The sequence below is a fragment of the Aspergillus wentii genome, assembly GCF_001890725.1.
Source record: "Aspergillus wentii DTO 134E9 unplaced genomic scaffold ASPWEscaffold_9, whole genome shotgun sequence".
Taxonomy (NCBI): domain Eukaryota; kingdom Fungi; phylum Ascomycota; class Eurotiomycetes; order Eurotiales; family Aspergillaceae; genus Aspergillus; species Aspergillus wentii.
Genome location: NW_024467840.1, coordinates 221,254 through 238,412, shown reverse-complemented (window position 1 = coordinate 238,412; position 17,159 = coordinate 221,254). Strand labels below are relative to the sequence as shown.

Here is a 17,159-nt window from a genome sequence, read left to right as displayed (position 1 = left end):
ATGAGTCAGATTCTATATATAGTAACCCTTATATATGTTACTCAGCACAGAATCAATAATCATCATAAAAACAGAGATATAAGCTAAGATTAATCTCTAAAAGGTGATAGTTTTGTGTGTATCATGTATGTAACAAATCATGCACCTCTCATGAGAGACTACCGACCTGTCCGAACCCACTTCAATCTGCATCTACATGGTATGAACTATCTCTACATGAATAAGATTATAACTAACCATCGCAGGGCGATGGTATGGCTCGTTTAACCCCCCTGGATCCACAGATCCGCAAATGGAGGGTCGCGACTTCAGTGTCATCAGGCACGCACGAAGGGAAAGAAGCACCACCGGCTGGGATCCAATTGATGCGCCTGTCTTTCCAGATAAAACCTTTGCTCACGCCTACACGATCGATCTTGATGCTGATCAACTAACGCGATACGAGCGGGGCAGGGAGCCTCCGATCGACCGATTCCCCCTGTCAGCCGTCCATGATGAAGATGATCTGCAGAAGCCGTGGGCGTTTAACCACCAGACTGTCCCCGTTGACATCTATAACCAGAAAGTTGAGCAACCTCCTGTGCCGGAGACATTGCGGATTAGATTCAATCCACCAACCTGGCAGCATCAGCTTCAGTATGAAATAGCGACGGATTTCATCTATCAGTGGAGAGAGATGATTGATGACCCTAGCACATGGCTGTATCCCTCTGATGGGTTCAAGCAATTGGCCATTGCTCTTCTCCGGATCGCAGCGTGGGAGCTCGAGGTGGAACCGAGGACTCCCGGACCAGACGAGGCTTGTTTCGAATCCCAGCTTCTAAGTATCACGAGGCCGCATTGGGACTATCCATCCCAGAGCGTATTCTGGTTCCATGGCGTTGTGATCGTGTTTTGTCTACGGTTAGATAGAACTGAGCCGGTTGAGGAGGCCATTCGACAGGCCCAAGAGTTCCTTGGTGTTGATCGTCAGGGTACATCTCACGTCATTCTCACCTCTCTTCGTCATGTCGCTTTCATGAAGATTTCCCAAGGATCTGTTTCATGCTCTGCCGTGTTCCCCTTAATCACCAACACATCAGCTCAGAAGCCCTCCCCAGGCCTTCGTGCATTGGTGCATGTGCTATCTCCATTCACCTGGAAAAAGCCACTGAGCCTCAGCGGAGAGCGGTGGGGGTTCCATCTGCCACTGGAGATCATCGAGATGATTCTTCACCATCTCGGACAAAGGGAGCTGGCCTTATTCCGTCAGGCGTCTTCTATAGTTGACAGATGCTACTATTCGATGATACCAAAACCGGCCCCTGACTTTCCTGGTCTCCATTTTCCAAAACACGAATTCATATGCCCTGTCTGTTTTGAAGGAAGCTATGATCTTGACATAGTATGCTGCGTATCATGTCTCGAATGGCATCCTAACTGCACGTGGCATGAGATAGCTAGCGATGAGTACAGATGCATATTGTGCAAAAGAAATGGCTCGCATCCAACACTCGCCCCAGGCCGAATTCAACAAAGATCCTCTCAGCCTAGAGCGATGCCTGACTCGAACATCACCATTAACGGACGTCATTTGAAACTATGTCCGCTCAGGAAGCCTCTCCCTGAAGGTGTGTCTTATCCAGTGATATCTATGATCGAACAGCCCATCCAGTATAAGATCCAGTTCAGTGGTGTGTTTTCCGGTGTTGCGTATCGATTTGCAAATATAGGACCTCGGTCAAAATACCGACATGGGCGCTGGGCGAATAGAATATAAATTTGCCAAGTGACGCTATTGTACTCAATACACCGGTGCTTTATTGTATATAAAGTCTAGTGCACACTAGGCAAATTTCCGTCCATACATTGTAACATCGCATGAATAGACTCGACATCATCCCGAACATGATATGCCTCTTGAATAGGGTGATCAGGCGGGCCACGTGCAACAACTCGATCATCCCTAGACTTGCCCGCACGATACTCATAGAATCTGAAATAAACCCCATCAATATCCAGTCCCCAGCAGCTTCTATTTTCCGTATTCAAATCCCCAATCTCCTTATCTCGCTGCTCTTTATGAATTTCTGCTGTATCTGGCGTTTTTATAAGCACAAGGAGATGATCCCATCGCCGTCTACCCTGAAGCTGTTCGCCATTAACCCGTTGAACGAGAAACCCATTCAGCTTGCCGTTTTGGTGTCTTCGTGGGAGGACTATATAGCCTTTGGATGGTGGAAAGTAGTGGTTGACGATGCCGGAGACGACTGCGTTGAGGGAGTTTTCATTGTTAGGATTGGCTTCGAGTCGATGGATGAATGCATTGATGATGTCGAATAACAGGTAGTGTTGCATTTTGTGATCAATAATAATGAGATAGTGCGTTAAAGGTGATGTGATAAACGTGAGGTTGAATGGTCTGCACGCGGGGTCAGCCTGGAATGTGGGGATCCAATCAAGACAATGCTTGGCTGTCAGACAAGATGCAGTGGAATGGGGATATTAATATTCTAGGCCTGGCCATACAGTATATTGCTTTTATTTCTTTGTTGTCTTATTGCTGCCTATAGGGCCTGGCCATCTTGTGTTTACCCCTGTCTCAAATCTCCATTCACTGTGAATTGACTGTTCGCTTCTCTTGTCTTCTGTTTTCTTCTCGCTTTCCACTCGATCTTCTTCTCTTTTACCCCAATTCTCTTTTGATCCTCTCCACTCAATCTATTGCAAACCCTTTGAACTCAATCAAGATGGACTTACTATCCGACTCCTCCAGCCTACCCCCCAAAGGCGAAGCTGACCCCTTCCTGGTCGCTTCCTCCCCCGGTGATCGCGCATCAGTCCACCACGCCTTCAGCCAGGGCCAGTTCGAAGAGCTCAGACCGGCAGCGTACAACAAGACGTGGATCATCAGCGAGCGATTCTGCCGCATCGGCGACTCCGTTGACTCCTTCGAGCCCATCCTCCACAACCTCTGGTACATCTACTACCAAGGCGGCAGATACCTCTCCCACGAAAGCTCCGAGCATGACAGGCTCGTGCTCGACGTCCTGCGTACTCGCGGACGAGGGCCTCTCACCAGACTCGCACCCAGTGGGTGTGGTATTGACATTGCAAGAACCCCCGCCGGGGCGCTCTGGAATGACCTCCCCTATCTCGTGGCGGACATGACTGAGTTCTGGGTCAACGACTGCGCGACGATGGAGGTGGCCCAGCGTGTCAATTTTGCTTCTTTCCTAGCTAAACTCGCGTCAACCTCCATTGACAAAGATAGACTCTGTCAGATCGCCCTCCTCGTTTTCCGCGAAACCTTCGAAAACGACCGTCGCTCCCTAGGAAGCACCAACGAACCTGTCGACGACAACCCCGGTCGCACAATGCACGATCTCTCCATCGCCGCCTTGCTTCCTGCTGCGTGCGCCTGGTTCCGCGAAGCGGGGTACAACATCCTCCTCCTGTCCGATGCGTGCTGGAACGATACCTCCCCTAGTATTGGGCAGGGAGGGAAGGCATTCATCGAGTCCGAGCTGGGTCAACGCGCCCCTGCTGGATTCAGTCCGTGGAGATGGATGTACTGGCTCAAGCGACTTCATGAGATTGTTGATGAGGCAGGAAAGGAGGGAGATAAGGATCTGGCGGAGCTCGGGATTGATGCTATTGAGATTATGCTGGGTCATGTTGAGGAGAGAAATTCCAGGATCCTTCGGGTGTTTGAGGGTGCGACTGATTTGCAGAAGGATGAACACTTTGTGGGTTTGAAGAAGTTGCTCAAGGATGATAGCGAGGAGTGATTATTCTTCTGACTCCTTAGTACGCGTTAATAGGCCTTTGGTACTCAGGTCAATACAAACCAGCTTTATACATTTCAATCCTCCACGTAAATAAACTTATATTCCCTAACAAGCAGACATGTTGAATATCCGGCTCGTGCTCTGCGAAAACGATAAATACATCATCATAAACACCCTTCTTATCCGTCCCATGCAGCAGACAATCGCAACCCCCTAGTTACACTGACAGTTACTGTTATAACTATCATAAAAGCAACTAGCACCATCTTTACCACACTATATCTTCATAAGCCATACATCCACTATATCCGAAGGAGGAAGAAATACCTTCTTAAACTTGCAGTGGCAGAAAGTCGTTTTACCACCTTGTCCCTTGAATTTGCAGGAATTATCTTTCTTGGAGCATTTCTATGAGAATTGTTAGTATCTTGCTTTAGTCTCGATGAACTAGTACATACTCCGTCGTATTTGATCAAGACACCCTGTTCAGCTCGGGCTTCTACAGTGTTGGGCTCGACGGGTGTTGCTGCTGCCAGAGCAGTGAAGAGGGCAATTCCGAAGGAGGCGAGCGAGATGATCTTCATGGTCACGGTAGATTGGATTAGTTTCAATGTAAGAATATCTTGGATGATTGTCTGATGATGCTATGAAGCTGGGTCGAGTGCTGCCTTATATAGACGGTTCTGCCTTGACTATCAGATTCCAGAGCCCTATAGCCATAGATATAGTGGTCAGACGAGCGATAATACACAATTCATCATGAGACTCCAATTGCCATCGCCGTGGCTGAAATCCCAACATGCCACCATTACTGTATGAAGACTAAATCTGGTCAACTCTCATTTCCAACGTCAGAGCATATTGCTCAACCAAGAGACAGACCTCTGTACTACTCAATCCACCTGGTCCAGCAGAGCCGCATTGGGGTAACGCAGCAAGGATAGGTGGTGAGTGAGATCAGCTGTTCAATTGCATACTCATTGATAAATGTAGGTTACATCCATTATCCAGTATATTGCATCAATGTATGAAGATCCTATTGGACTAGCACGGAATTTCCAGACTAGGATGTTCTGACACTGCATATACGAAGCTGAACTCGCCATTTGTATTGAGGAGAAGGTGATATTCACGCCTTAGTCTTGCTATCTACTGTTTACATTCTCTATAATCTTTCCAAGATTCAATCTCGATAGTTCACAATAAACCTTCGCGGCAGGAAAACTGTAAGATAGTAGATAATAGCTTGTATATTTGTCACACTTCATTCTACGCAAGTCCCAATAATTAGATCCTTCTAGGCTTTTGTTATACCAAGGACGATTCAGAGTCAGCGTAAGCAGAACATGCCACTAAGTTCAGATCACAGGGCTGACCAAAACCCGGTCTGTGCTTGCTGATCAGGGGTTAAGCATGGTCCAATCACAACGTTGGAGGTCAGTCCAGTTGAAGATCTAGAAATTGACCCCGCATTGTAGAACACAAAACATGCATGTATCTCTATTAAGATAGCCTGTTTATAGAAGAACCCATGATTGGTGGGGTAATAAACATCAGCCTGATCGTCGAAGATCATTCCCCGCCAAGTGAGACATGACATAGGACAAGACTGGCTGTGGGAATATTATGCTTCCCCAATAGACTGCATCCACCTATATAATTCAACAGACTTTGTCTGACGTGAGATAGCCTAATACCTAGAAAGGCGTATTCTCATGTCTCACTATGTAGTATTTCCAAATTCCTTATCTTAGTCGTCACACCCGGCCTTGCATTCTATTGAATAAACTTCATTACTTGCACTGCGCGTGTTATCTTAAGCATAGTAAAAGCTATATCACTCCATATAAGATTGTCCGTTTTTACTATTATTTTTGTCATTATTATTTCACACTTGCATCTGTCAGCCCTAAGCGCTGATTGGTCACAGGTCACTGCGGGGTGGCCGGAATAGTCACGAGACTACATACGTACAAATACATTAAGTATTCAATGGAAAAATACCCTCGTTGCTAAGAAACCACTTCATTTAGCGTTTGGATATCTGATGTGGTAGATAGTCAACTATAACTAAATCCTACAACCTAGCCGTAGCTAGTCTGCTGCCTGATACAGCATCGGAGAACCGATATCAATTCTAAGGATCGAGGATCCACTGGTAATTTATCGCCTATCAGTTTAGGTATACCTACAGTGTCGAGGGCACCTACAAGCGCACCAGGGTAGCAGGTACATCAATGAGTATCTTGTACGGTCTCGTGGGCTTCCCAACCTATGAAAATCACACATCAGGCTACCCAAGGAACTGGCCTACTATGCACCAGAACCCTCTATGATCAGAACTACCCCATGCGCAGTCTTTATACACCCTACCTGTAGATACCATCAAGGTCGACACTAAAATCCCTCAACCTCTAATCGATTACCCACATGAGACTAGCTGCACAGCCATGGGTGTAATTCTGAGGGGTACTCACTCGAAATGCCCTTATTATAAGGTATTCTTTTCCACATCTGGGATAGACACTGACTTAGCTAGCTGATCAGTTAGTTGGCAACCGCCTCCGGTCTATGCGACGCTTTGGGGGACTCTTGAGGGTTAGTATCATATGCCAACAGCCCATAATTGAATAATATTGAAATCGGGACTAGATCTGCCACATTGCCTCGAGTAACTAAGATACAAGTGGCCTTTGCGGGGAGCTGATCTGGAAAAATTGTACCCCCACCCCAACACACTCGGGAGCCTGTTCGGATGATCTTGCATGATTGGGTAATTCTAAGTCTGCTTACGGCAGAAGAGCCCACTCACTTTTTCTCAGATACTGAGGTTTGCATGTCCATAACGGGTCGTGGTGTTTGTTTTAAGCCCGACGATTAACCGGAACAACAGCACCAAGTCGAACGCGCTAATGCAAAAAGGCTACTGCGCTAAATTGTGGTGGACCACGCCAATCACTCAGGTTCATCTGTGATTTATACCACCACAAATATTTTCGCGCCCTGTAAGTGTACTGCATAGCTAGATGTTATGTTGAAGGCGCTATTAAACCAATTTAATAATTTCCTTGGGGCATAGGTGATAGAGTGGTAAGTGTCAGGTGCCGATCATCACTGCTCCACATCCAAGCTTTTCATTGAACACAGGTGTGACTATCATACAGTAGCGCCGCAGAACCCGCTCCCAAGCCCCCATTACAAGTCATGGAACCCGGCCATGCATGGCCAAGAGGCTGATTCGGCGCTACGAAATCATCCCCAAAGCCCAAAACTAGCAACCAAGGTTTGAGCCAGCGGGAAGCAGCTCGGCCCGTGCCGTCATGATTTACAGTGTATAAAACGGGCTGTCACGAGCCCTGTTTACTTTGATCTATATAAGTCTTCGCTATTCAGATGTGTGTAGAATATTTCTAAACTTTGTTATCCATGGCTGGTTTTTACACGACAAACTAAACTACCTGAATGCGTTCATTTGCTATAGCGCGGGTTTACTGTGGTTATCGGATGCATGGTTGGCCTATGTTCCACCCACAGAGATCTGCATTTCGGGAGAAATCTCAATGTGAAACACCTATTGGACAGACAGTTCATAGTGGGACTTGAACCAGATCGACAAACCGACCGACCCAGGTGCACTGCTTTATTAGATCTTCTTTTCAGCGGGTAAACGGGTGCAGGGCCCGGCTGTGGAGGACACTAAACAAAAACCTGATCTCCAGGCCCTAAACTCGGCAAGTAGTGGGTTTCGGAAGACCAATCCACACTAGTTGTATGACTTGTACTGGTCCTGTAGCTGTTTGATTCGGTGTGGGTGCGCAAGCCTTAATATAGCTCCAAAGGTTTGTTCGAGGGTTCATCCAACTGATGAACGCCTGTAGCTGTGCTTTTGATTCACTTGAAACAAAATTTTCGGTAAAGCAGATTCGTATCTTAGATGTTTGTTCGTACCCCTGATGAGTATAGATACGGTCAAGAATACGTTTATGGTTAGATAGTATTAGATACCAACCTATTATCTATGGTGAACAACCAGTAAATGAATACACACCCATGTAGCAGAAATCCAATCTATCATAGACTCGAGAGAAAAAAAAATTTATTGTGTTTTCTATAATCCAAACCAGAAGCACCATTCACAAACAGCAAAGACTTCACATTCTCCACATCCTCCACGTTCCCTGACCCACATGTCCCAAAAACATGTCCAAAGAAAACGAGCTTCACATCCTCCACATTCCCCGCTCTCCTCAACTTCACAAAGATACATAGCGTGTACTCGGTACACGCAAATCATCTGCGGTGGGCTGGAATAGCACAAATCACGGGCGAGGGCGAATAAGCAGTAGAAGGTTTGTCCCGGTAGGTCCTGTACATGACACAAGGCGGCGACGGCCCATTTGGAAACCAATTCAACCCCTGACAGTGATTGTCATGACTGCAGGCATATAGACAATCTTGGTAACCCAGGTCGTCGGTCTTGTATCTAACCGTGCCCTTTGGTAGTGCTTCATTGCAGTATTGAGTAAAAGTAATGCCATCAATATCGACTTTCCCCTTGTGGACTGCACGGCATTTGAGGTAGGACTGGCAATTTTCGGCTGGCGGATCGGCTCGGGCGCCTGGAAGGGCACACCAGAGGGCGATGATAATGAGAATGAGGAATTTCATGTTGAGAGAAGTTTGATGAGGATAGGCAGGTTTCTGAAGAAAAATGTATTGGATTCTCGCAGGAAAAAGCTGTTCTGGTGGCTATTGTACAATGGATATCCTAGACCACTATTTATCGGTTTCTGCAGTGATCAAGGATTGCGAATTTCGGACTTCTTGCATCGGGCAGCAACACCTAACTGGTAGACTGAATCCATAAAAAGTCCAAAATCCAGCATTGGTTACTACAAAAGGTTGAATACCAGTTCATCCTAATCACCTCTCCTGCAGCGTCGATCTATGCATTAAAGTAAAGTGGCCATAGTACGAACAACAAAGCATGTAGCTAATAGTCAGGTTAGGTTCTTATCACTCCGTTGAGCGAGCAATCCAATTTCATGTCTATTATCGTATATACTCCACAGCTGCAGTGAGAAAATATCACAGTGCGGAACTCCGGTCAGTACTCGACTGAGGTGCACGACAACCAACATGTCTAAGCCACTTGTGCTGCTAGGCCATCACATAGTTCCGGTGCTGTTCTATATAGCCCCTCTTGAAGTCTGCTGAAAGTATTCATTCAACTGAAAATGTGATCGGCATGATTAATCTTCATGGAATTGATGTTTCAACAAGATCCTAGGTCTAGAATAGGCTATAAGTCATTGAATTATGTGACTTGGAATATATATAAATTCAAGGTAAAGATGATCTAAGAGTTTGAATATTGATAAGGCTGTACATCGCTTTATTTTTATGGGCTATGGGCTATGACATGAGTGGTAGATGTAAACCCACATCAAGCCTTGTTCCAATTTTCGTTCCAAGTTCTTGAACGCCCCATCCCTCGCGTAGTCTACTGACTATTAGGGACAGCCTGGACTGCGGAATACCCATTAAAACATGTGTACAGGCTCTGCTGGCAACTCATCTCAGCCCCGCTCCATTGAATCATTAAAAATGGATCATGGTAGTATGTGACCGGTTCTGTATGGCGATAGCCGTGGATATGATCATTGCAATTGCTCATGCAGGTAGATTGCAACCTTCTCAGGCTGCTGTCCCGTTCTCTGAGGCGTGAGGCGAGTGAGTTGTTAATCCTATGGTGCTATCAACGGAGGAGCGTGGCAACTGAGACATCCTTTGCTTGAGATTATCATCGAGGTGGGGATGAATACGCTACATTACGCATTCTGAGATGTTGTGAGCTTTACAATGGTTCGAGGCCTGACTGGGATCGACAACAGCGAGGATGTCTGTTTGCTAAGTGAACTGCTGAACTGGCTGAATTCAAGGACATAAAAGCAGCCAGATTTCCATGTATCTGTGGAAAGCATACCTCATCATTCAGAGCTACAAAGCCTTTCAAAATGGTGCGTTTGTTCACTAAATCTGCCTTCCTCCATGCGTTGGGGGCTTCGACCCTCCTATCTATGGCCCAGCAAGTCAACCAGGCACTCGGCCACACCTCCACGAGACGATACACCCTCGAGGACATTGTTCCCATGCTTAATGCAGACTCGGGGCAGTCCAAATGCTGTCCCATCGGCACCCAGTTTGATGGCACGGCCTGTGTGACCGAGGTTCCGGAATGTCCAAACGGCATGACTCTCCGAGGCAACACTTGCGTGGCTACCGTGTCACCCTCCTGTCCAGAGGGATCCGTCTTCAATGACAAGATCTGCCTCTCATCAACACCTCCCTCCTGTCGCCCAGGCTCTATCCTCAAGGGCAAGGTGTGTGTGAGCAGCCGAGCTCCGATTTGTCCTGAAGACTTGGTCTTCCACGACGGAGTGTGCCTCTCGCCAAGTCGCCCCTCCTGTCAATCCGAAACCTACGTCGACGGAAATAGCTGTGTCAGTTTGTCAAAGCCATCGTGCCATGAAGACAGTTACTTTCTCAATGGCGCCTGTGTCGTCACGGATGTGCCACTCTGTCCGGACGGGACTCAGTTTGACCCATCATCCTCAGCCTGCATCTCGCACGCCACTCCATCATGTCCGAAAGACACCGTACTTGTTGGTAAAACATGCGAGTCTCCTCCGTCCTGCCCGGTGTCCTTCACCTGGAATGGGCATCGTTGCCAGTCATCAGACCTGCCAACATGCGCACCAGGCAATCATCTTGTCAAGGGCAAATGCGTGACAATCAAGAAGCCTTTCTGTCCTCCTGGTCAAACTCTGTCCATCGACACCATACTCGGATCATCTCGGTGCTGTATCGACGGAATGCAGTGGGATGGACACATGTGTGTGTTCAAACCTCGTGGCTCGCAAGCATGCCCCCCAGAGACCAGTCTGGTGGCTGGACGCTGCCAAATGAGTTCGTCCCAAAAGCCGACTTGCCCGGATGGTACGAAGTTGAACGGCGGCTATTGTATTCAGCGAGACTCCCCGACTTGCCCTTCTGGCACCATCTTAGAAGATGGTGTTTGCACGTCCAACGAGCCTCCCTCTTGTCCTGTTGATACCATCATGAATGGGAACCGCTGTATTGCGGTGACTCCACCATCCTGTTCCCACGGTACCACCTTGGACGGGGATATGTGTACCGCCATAACACATCCACTTTGTCCACCTGGAGCAATCTTCGATGGCAAAGTCTGCCTAGCACCGGACCAACCGACATGCGAGAAAGGGGCAATGTTCGACGGCGATAAGTGCGTCTTCCCTGAGCGTCCCTCATGCCCGCATGGGACTGTCTTGAATGGCAGCTTATGTATCGCAATGGAAGACCCAACCTGCAGCCCAGGGAGCCACTTCGACGGCACTGGCGCATGTATTACTCCCGAGCGCCCAACATGCCCTCATGGAACTGCATTCAACGGAGTCGGATGCGTCACCAGTGACATTGCCAATTGTCCTCACGGCACCTCCTTCAACGGCAAAGGCTGTATCTCTCACCAGCCTCCTGCCTGCGCGCCAGGATATAGATACAACGGAGTTCAATGTATTGGCAAAGACGCCATCATTTGCCCCGCAGGTCTGGTGGTTCAGAACGACAAATGCGTGCACGTCAACCGACCCGAGTGTCCAGCCGGAAGCTCCTTCAACGGAAAGAGCTGTGTTGGAGACGAGCCTTCGTGCCCGGCCGGCACAGAATTCGACGGTGACTCTTGCTCTGCCGTCGAGGCACCGTCCTGCCCCGCTGGAACCGTGTACGACGGCAGACGCTGTGTCGCAGAGCAACCTCCCACCTGCCCCCAAGGCTCGACCTTTGACCCAGTGGAAAAGACCTGCAAGTTGACGACGGATCCAGATTGTCCCTCAGGAACGGTCTTTGACGGCATCAGTTGTGTTTTTGATTTGACGGATGGATGTATGGAGTTTCAGTGGTGCAAGGCCTTGCATGCGCCGCTGGTTTCTACCACTGCTGCCGCTTCCCCTCCCGCCCCTACCAAAGTTATCGTGAGCGCCTCTACCAGCATCACCGTCCCGATAACCGGAGGGGGCAAGGCCAGTGTTTCTGCTAGTGCCTCTACCACTGCCGACGCCAACGGTGATTCCAGTATCAGTGGACCCACCACCCCTTGTGTAGGGTGCTGATGCAAATACTAGAGCTGATGTCGATGTTGCACCGAATTGGTGTAGCCCACAGGAGGTGAGAAGCAGGAGTGTGATGGAATCAGGGTTTCGGTGGTGGATGCTGATTAACTGTGAACTATAATTGAGATAGTCAATTTTAGTAAATTCTCTAGGCAGCTTTATGTAGAGGCAGTCAAATTTATGTGGTTTTGAATTTGTACAAATGATCTAGTTCAAGTAGGGTACACGGCTATCTAACAGAGATCTTTTATTAAAATTTGTAACACAATCGTCCCATGTGGCAATATATATTGACTGCCGGTAGCCTATAGCATTAGTCAGCCACACCAGATCAAAGAATAGATATCAAGAATCAAGATACTCAACGTCTACTATTCATCAATAATAGTCTCATTCCAAATTAAAATGATGTTAATTTACTGACAGCCATCTTAATTCATCCACAAATCAAAAGCAAAAAGGCGCTAACCCAATTCAGACGAACTGATCTATTTCAGGTTCAGAAGAAACTATTCCCTAATCAGGCTAGACCCGGGATATAGCCGACAATGGGGCTGATACTGCCCTCTGATTGGACGGAAGGACTTATTTTTGTCGGTTTCGCCGAAGTCGACCCATTCAGCCAGTCAAGCTGGGAGTGTTAAAACTTCGATTTTTCTTCCAGAATATCACTTGCTTCTGCTATGTTCTCTGGCGGCATGATGCAGGTGTATGTCTGGGTGATACTGCTATGGCTGCAGCTAGTCCAAGCAGCATTCATCCGACGGGAAGACTGCAGTTCTACCCAAAACGCATTGGTCAACCCCATCTTTGAGCCGTTGACTCTAGGCGGTGGGCTCGATATAGCCGATGATTCTACGTCATTATGGCTGAAAATAATGGGCGATTACCATGGATCGGACTGTGAAGAGGTCGATGGTGCTTTTGCAAATGTTCTCGTCGACGTCAAGGTCCTTGGGGAGACGGTGGGTTATCAGTTTGAGTCGAATGCGAGCTGTCCGACTGTTCCTATTACTGGTCATTTTCGGTATGTTTAGCATATGATGTGTATAGACTGTACTGACCGTATAGGTATGATCCTCAAACGTATACGACATACCGGACTGCCTACTCCTTAGGCAGTGCATATCGACTCAGTACATTGGCAACCACTATCCGTGTCCGACTGAACAATGGTAGCGACGTCGCCTGCATGGCAGCCAACATTACGCCTGATCTTGGGCCTGTCGCATCTAACCTGCTCAAAGGGATTCCAGTGGCCATTCTCATTCTATCCGGCCTTATTTCGATGGCTTTAAAAACATCTCGCAGTCGATCGAGTATGTTCCGGTATGAAATCGCTAACAGCCAACGAGATCCTGTCGAGCCATTCCTCCCTGGTATCGGTGATTGTCTGCAGTATATGCAGTTTATCTTCATGGCTGGTTGTCTGACGCTGTCGTATCCTGGGTTCTTCAAGCCTATTGTTAGCCAGTTTTCGTGGTCGTCGCTTATATATGCGAATGGGCCTATTGCGCATGAGTTCCTCTATCCTGGCGTTCAGGACAATATCTATTCGATCAACGGAACATATGGACTTGAATTGATGGCGCAGGTACTGGGTGCGACAACCATGACGGATCTGTGGACAAACGCAACTATCAATCTGTCAGTGATGGTGCTCATCCTGGTAGTGATGATCCAACTCGCCTCGTTATTCAAGTGGATGTGGAGATTACTTTCGACACCCCAGTCGGGGAATATCGAAATGAAAGCCGACTTTCTCGCTCATATACAACATGCCGGATGGAGTGTTCTTCGAATGGTTCTGCACTATTACATCTTTCCGATCGTGACATTCTCGCTATACCAATCACACGTCGCCAAGTTCTTCCCCGTCTATCAGACTTTCCTCGCCGTCCTGCTTGTTTCCCTTCTAGCTGTCTCGTTGGGATTTGTGGTTAGGTATCTCGGTCTTCATGATAAGCAGAATCTGTTCTTCACGGAGAGTAGTCTACCTCGATCGTCGCAGAGTTGGCTTTCTGACGCTTTATACGGACTTCCGTTACTCCGAGGGATCATCATCGGTGGGCTGCAGATATCTGGGATTGGGCAGATAGTAGCTCTGGCTATTTGTGAAATTGCTCTGATTGTTGCTCTGTTTTCCCATCGATATACGTCGCCTGTCTGGAAGGGTATCTCCATTGCAGTGGTGAGATTAACCACGATTCTCATGAGTTGTGCCTTTCTCCCGTCTGTTGGACTGAGTGAGGGCACGAAAGGATACGTGGGATACTGCATTCTATCCTTCCACGCAGCTGTTTTAATATTTGGTTTCTTCGCCAACTCCATCTTGAACGTTCTAAAACTCGTCCTGAGAAGGAAGAATATCCTCGATCCGCATTCTGTTGATCCAGAAGATAGACCTCCAGTATTCGGACTGGATCAGCTATCTCGACGATCGAAGCGAAATATGAGTTTCTCGCATCTGCCTGCGTTGAGTCCTGGTATTTCATCCCCATCTATACAGTAAGACGAAGCTAATTAATAGACCCCGCCTGTATCCCACACCATTCTGTACGAGGATCATCTGAAGAATCCCACTCCATGGATGGACACTTCTACCGACAGCCTCGATCGAGAAATTATACGTCCATGTCTCCGTCTGAAGCGACGGGGACTGTGGAGTCTATCCCGTCTTCCTCGGACACGGAAAGTCGTGGGTCGACCGAAACAGACTTTGAAGAACGGCGGTCAGACGTCGACTATTCCGTTCGTGAAGCAGATCAATATTACCGTCGACGAGAAATCGTCATGGGCTCGTCTGAGCCACCACGAGAATCAGATACATTCTCGCGTTGGCGACCGAAGAAGGAAAAAGGATTTGAAGTCGTACGATCCAGCAGTTGAAGTAAGGTAATTAATTGTTTATTCATATTAAATCAGGGGTATATAACTATGCAGTAAACCGTAACATATCACTGCTATCTAGTAGAATAAAAGATTCATAACGCATTCCCTTCTCTGTTCTTCCCAGTGAAGTTGTGATATTCCTCGATACGCCCGTCCAGCCGTCAATCAGGGCTCGCCAGTAGCATGCTTCTGCGGCTGGTGTGAGGTATCGTTCTCGAAACGTGTTGACGCTGTTGCTTGCGATGCGCTCTGCCTGGCGGGGATCGGTGAGGAGGTATTCCACCTTTTCTGGGAGGTCGGAAAAGTCGCGCTCGACTTCGACGTAGTTCTGGTTCGGGCCGGAGGGGATCATGAGGTAGTGGTGGTGTTGGATGAATTGGAGGCGATGGGCGAAGATGACGGATTTGCAGGCTTGTCGGTATTTGAGTGAGGCGGAGTATGAGCGGCCTGTACATTATTAGTATGTATGAAGTTGTAGATGTATATTGAGATAGACTCACCCTCGACATGCGCGATGAATTTATACCGACAGTGATCCTCCATCGACAGATAATTCTCCTTATTCTGCCACACCAGCTCCTTCACATCGCCCCAGGGCTGATTGCGCGAGACTTCGAGCAGCGAACGGCGCATCTTCGGTGCGAAGCTCAACTTTCCCCTCCAGACGAGTTTATCCTCCTTTGCTCCCCACGACAGCGTCTGTTCGTCATGTCGAATGCGATCAGCGATCCTATCATACGGCCCGATCTGATTGTCCACATTGCCGTTACTCCACGCCCACAGCCCAAAATCCGGAATCAGCCAAACCGACTCTTCACTCGGACGTCGCGCAAGAATCCAAAGCGGATGATCTGGCCCCGCCACATCGTCGAGTTTATCCTCGATTGAAAAGACAAATTCCGTATTCGGGATGGCCATGCTATCTGGCGACGCGACGAGCGCGCGATGAATCGAGCTCAGCGTCGCGATGATCTTCCGTCGATGGTCTTCCCCTTTCGCGCGGATGGCGAGAACATGTAGCTCGCCCTGGAGGATGGCCACACGTGCCATTCCGTTCAGGAGGTTAATGTCGTCCAGATCATCCATTGCGATGCCGTTGCGCGCTTGCCAGAACGCGCGGGCGCGGTGGATATCCTCGAACAAACCGGGGAAGAAAGACTGGCATTGCGCGGCGGGGAGGGTGAGGTTCTTAGCGTCGTAACGGGCGTTATAGGGTCGTGATTCGGGGGAGGAGGTGGCCAGGGTCGTCGAGGGGCATGATAAACAGGAGGAGCACTGGAATTGGGCGGTGGTTTTGCAGGCGCAGTGGCCGGCGGGGATGAGTTGGTTCAGGTACGGGTGGACATTATCGTTGTCCGAGTTGACGGCGAACCAGAGGGTGTAGACGATGAGGCCGACGGTGACGCCGATGGTGATGATGAGGTAACGGGTTCGGTAGGTGGAGGCGAGCTTCTGCGCGTTCAGTTTGTATGCCATGCCCGTGCCCATTTTGCTGACATGATCAATCGAAGATGAATCAAAGATAAAATAGTGTGGGTGGGAAAAGTGGGATTGGCCGATTCATATGTCACTGCGCCTGAGGCTCATAATTTTGGGTCGTTCGTGTTTGGCCCTGCATGACAGGCTGTGAATCCTTCCATGTGCTGATCTCAACAGACCAACTGTGCCCGGGGAGCTTCGCAGTAACTCCACTGGGAAGGGATCAGAGAGTGGATCAACGCATGGGAGTTTGATTGCCCATCCTGACTCAATGGGACGACTGGGAGTTGCCCAATGCGGTAAGAGATGGACAGCCAAGGCGGAGAGCAATGGGGGCGGTTCCAGGGCCGGAGCGCCTGTGATTGGCTGGGGGAGCGCACTAACAGGAACTGCCTCGACTCAGCCTTGTTGGGAAGTGGGATATCGTCATTTCATGTGATGATCTCATCTATAAGAATAGATCAATTAAGAATAAGAATAAGCATAAGAGAAGATGAAACATGTATACACAGACAGTAAGCAGCTAATGCGAAGGAGTGATAACAAGACAAAAAGGATTCATCCTGTCTTTGGCAGAATGAAGCTATTCAAGCTAGATCCTTGGCAACAACCCGGTAGCCTGGCAGGATTGCTTAGTCCTTCCAATCTATTTGATATTGCGAGGCTAACTCGTTTAGACTACTGTATCGACAACTTAGACTTGAAATATCTCACTGTCAAACACTGCTGACTGTTTATATATTGCAATATACCCTCTTAAACACACCGACGGATATTATTTCCCCACATATTAAAGTTGTGTGGTTCTGATTATCAAATCATCATC

At 48.2% G+C, this 17,159-nt stretch overlaps 8 protein-coding genes across 8 annotated transcripts; 4 read left to right on the top strand and 4 right to left on the bottom strand.

Moving 5' to 3' along the window:
• Positions 1-123: 123 nt before the first annotated feature.
• Positions 124-1,759, top strand: ASPWEDRAFT_32364 (uncharacterized protein; the record flags this gene model as incomplete). Its single annotated transcript, XM_040833653.1, has 2 exons — positions 124-199; positions 246-1,759. The coding sequence occupies 2 exons, from the start codon at positions 124-126 to the stop codon at positions 1,757-1,759; spliced, it is 1,590 nt and encodes a 529-aa protein (XP_040683834.1).
• A 56-nt stretch (positions 1,760-1,815) lies between these two features.
• Positions 1,816-2,337, bottom strand: ASPWEDRAFT_176826 (uncharacterized protein; the record flags this gene model as incomplete). The annotated part of the gene is made up of 1 exon (XM_040831561.1): positions 1,816-2,337. One exon carries the CDS (start codon positions 2,335-2,337, stop codon positions 1,816-1,818), a length of 522 nt encoding a protein of 173 aa, XP_040683833.1.
• A 392-nt stretch (positions 2,338-2,729) lies between these two features.
• ASPWEDRAFT_176825 (DUF3632 domain-containing protein) lies at positions 2,730-3,770 on the top strand (the record flags this gene model as incomplete). Its single annotated transcript, XM_040831560.1, has 1 exon — positions 2,730-3,770. One exon carries the CDS (start codon positions 2,730-2,732, stop codon positions 3,768-3,770), a length of 1,041 nt encoding a protein of 346 aa, XP_040683832.1.
• Positions 3,771-4,046: 276 nt separating this feature from the next.
• ASPWEDRAFT_176824 (uncharacterized protein) lies at positions 4,047-4,354 on the bottom strand (the record flags this gene model as incomplete). The annotated part of the gene is made up of 2 exons (XM_040831559.1): positions 4,047-4,178; positions 4,229-4,354. 2 exons carry the CDS (start codon positions 4,352-4,354, stop codon positions 4,047-4,049), a joined length of 258 nt encoding a protein of 85 aa, XP_040683831.1.
• Positions 4,355-8,060: 3,706 nt separating this feature from the next.
• Positions 8,061-8,438, bottom strand: ASPWEDRAFT_32362 (uncharacterized protein; the record flags this gene model as incomplete). Its single annotated transcript, XM_040833652.1, has 1 exon — positions 8,061-8,438. One exon carries the CDS (start codon positions 8,436-8,438, stop codon positions 8,061-8,063), a length of 378 nt encoding a protein of 125 aa, XP_040683830.1.
• A 1,349-nt stretch (positions 8,439-9,787) lies between these two features.
• ASPWEDRAFT_32361 (cell wall cysteine-rich protein) lies at positions 9,788-11,962 on the top strand (the record flags this gene model as incomplete). The annotated part of the gene is made up of 1 exon (XM_040833651.1): positions 9,788-11,962. One exon carries the CDS (start codon positions 9,788-9,790, stop codon positions 11,960-11,962), a length of 2,175 nt encoding a protein of 724 aa, XP_040683829.1.
• Positions 11,963-12,645: 683 nt separating this feature from the next.
• On the top strand, positions 12,646-14,851 carry ASPWEDRAFT_32360 (uncharacterized protein; the record flags this gene model as incomplete). The annotated part of the gene is made up of 3 exons (XM_040833650.1): positions 12,646-12,989; positions 13,034-14,448; positions 14,493-14,851. The coding sequence occupies 3 exons, from the start codon at positions 12,646-12,648 to the stop codon at positions 14,849-14,851; spliced, it is 2,118 nt and encodes a 705-aa protein (XP_040683828.1).
• Positions 14,852-14,859: 8 nt separating this feature from the next.
• Positions 14,860-16,562, bottom strand: ASPWEDRAFT_45718 (DUF821 domain protein). Its single transcript, XM_040836610.1, has 2 exons — positions 15,355-16,562; positions 14,860-15,301 (listed from the first exon to the last, which is right to left on the bottom strand). The coding sequence occupies exons 1-2, from the start codon at positions 16,340-16,342 to the stop codon at positions 14,898-14,900; spliced, it is 1,392 nt and encodes a 463-aa protein (XP_040683827.1). The 5' UTR covers positions 16,343-16,562; the 3' UTR covers positions 14,860-14,897.
• Between the last annotated feature and the right edge of the window lie 597 nt (positions 16,563-17,159).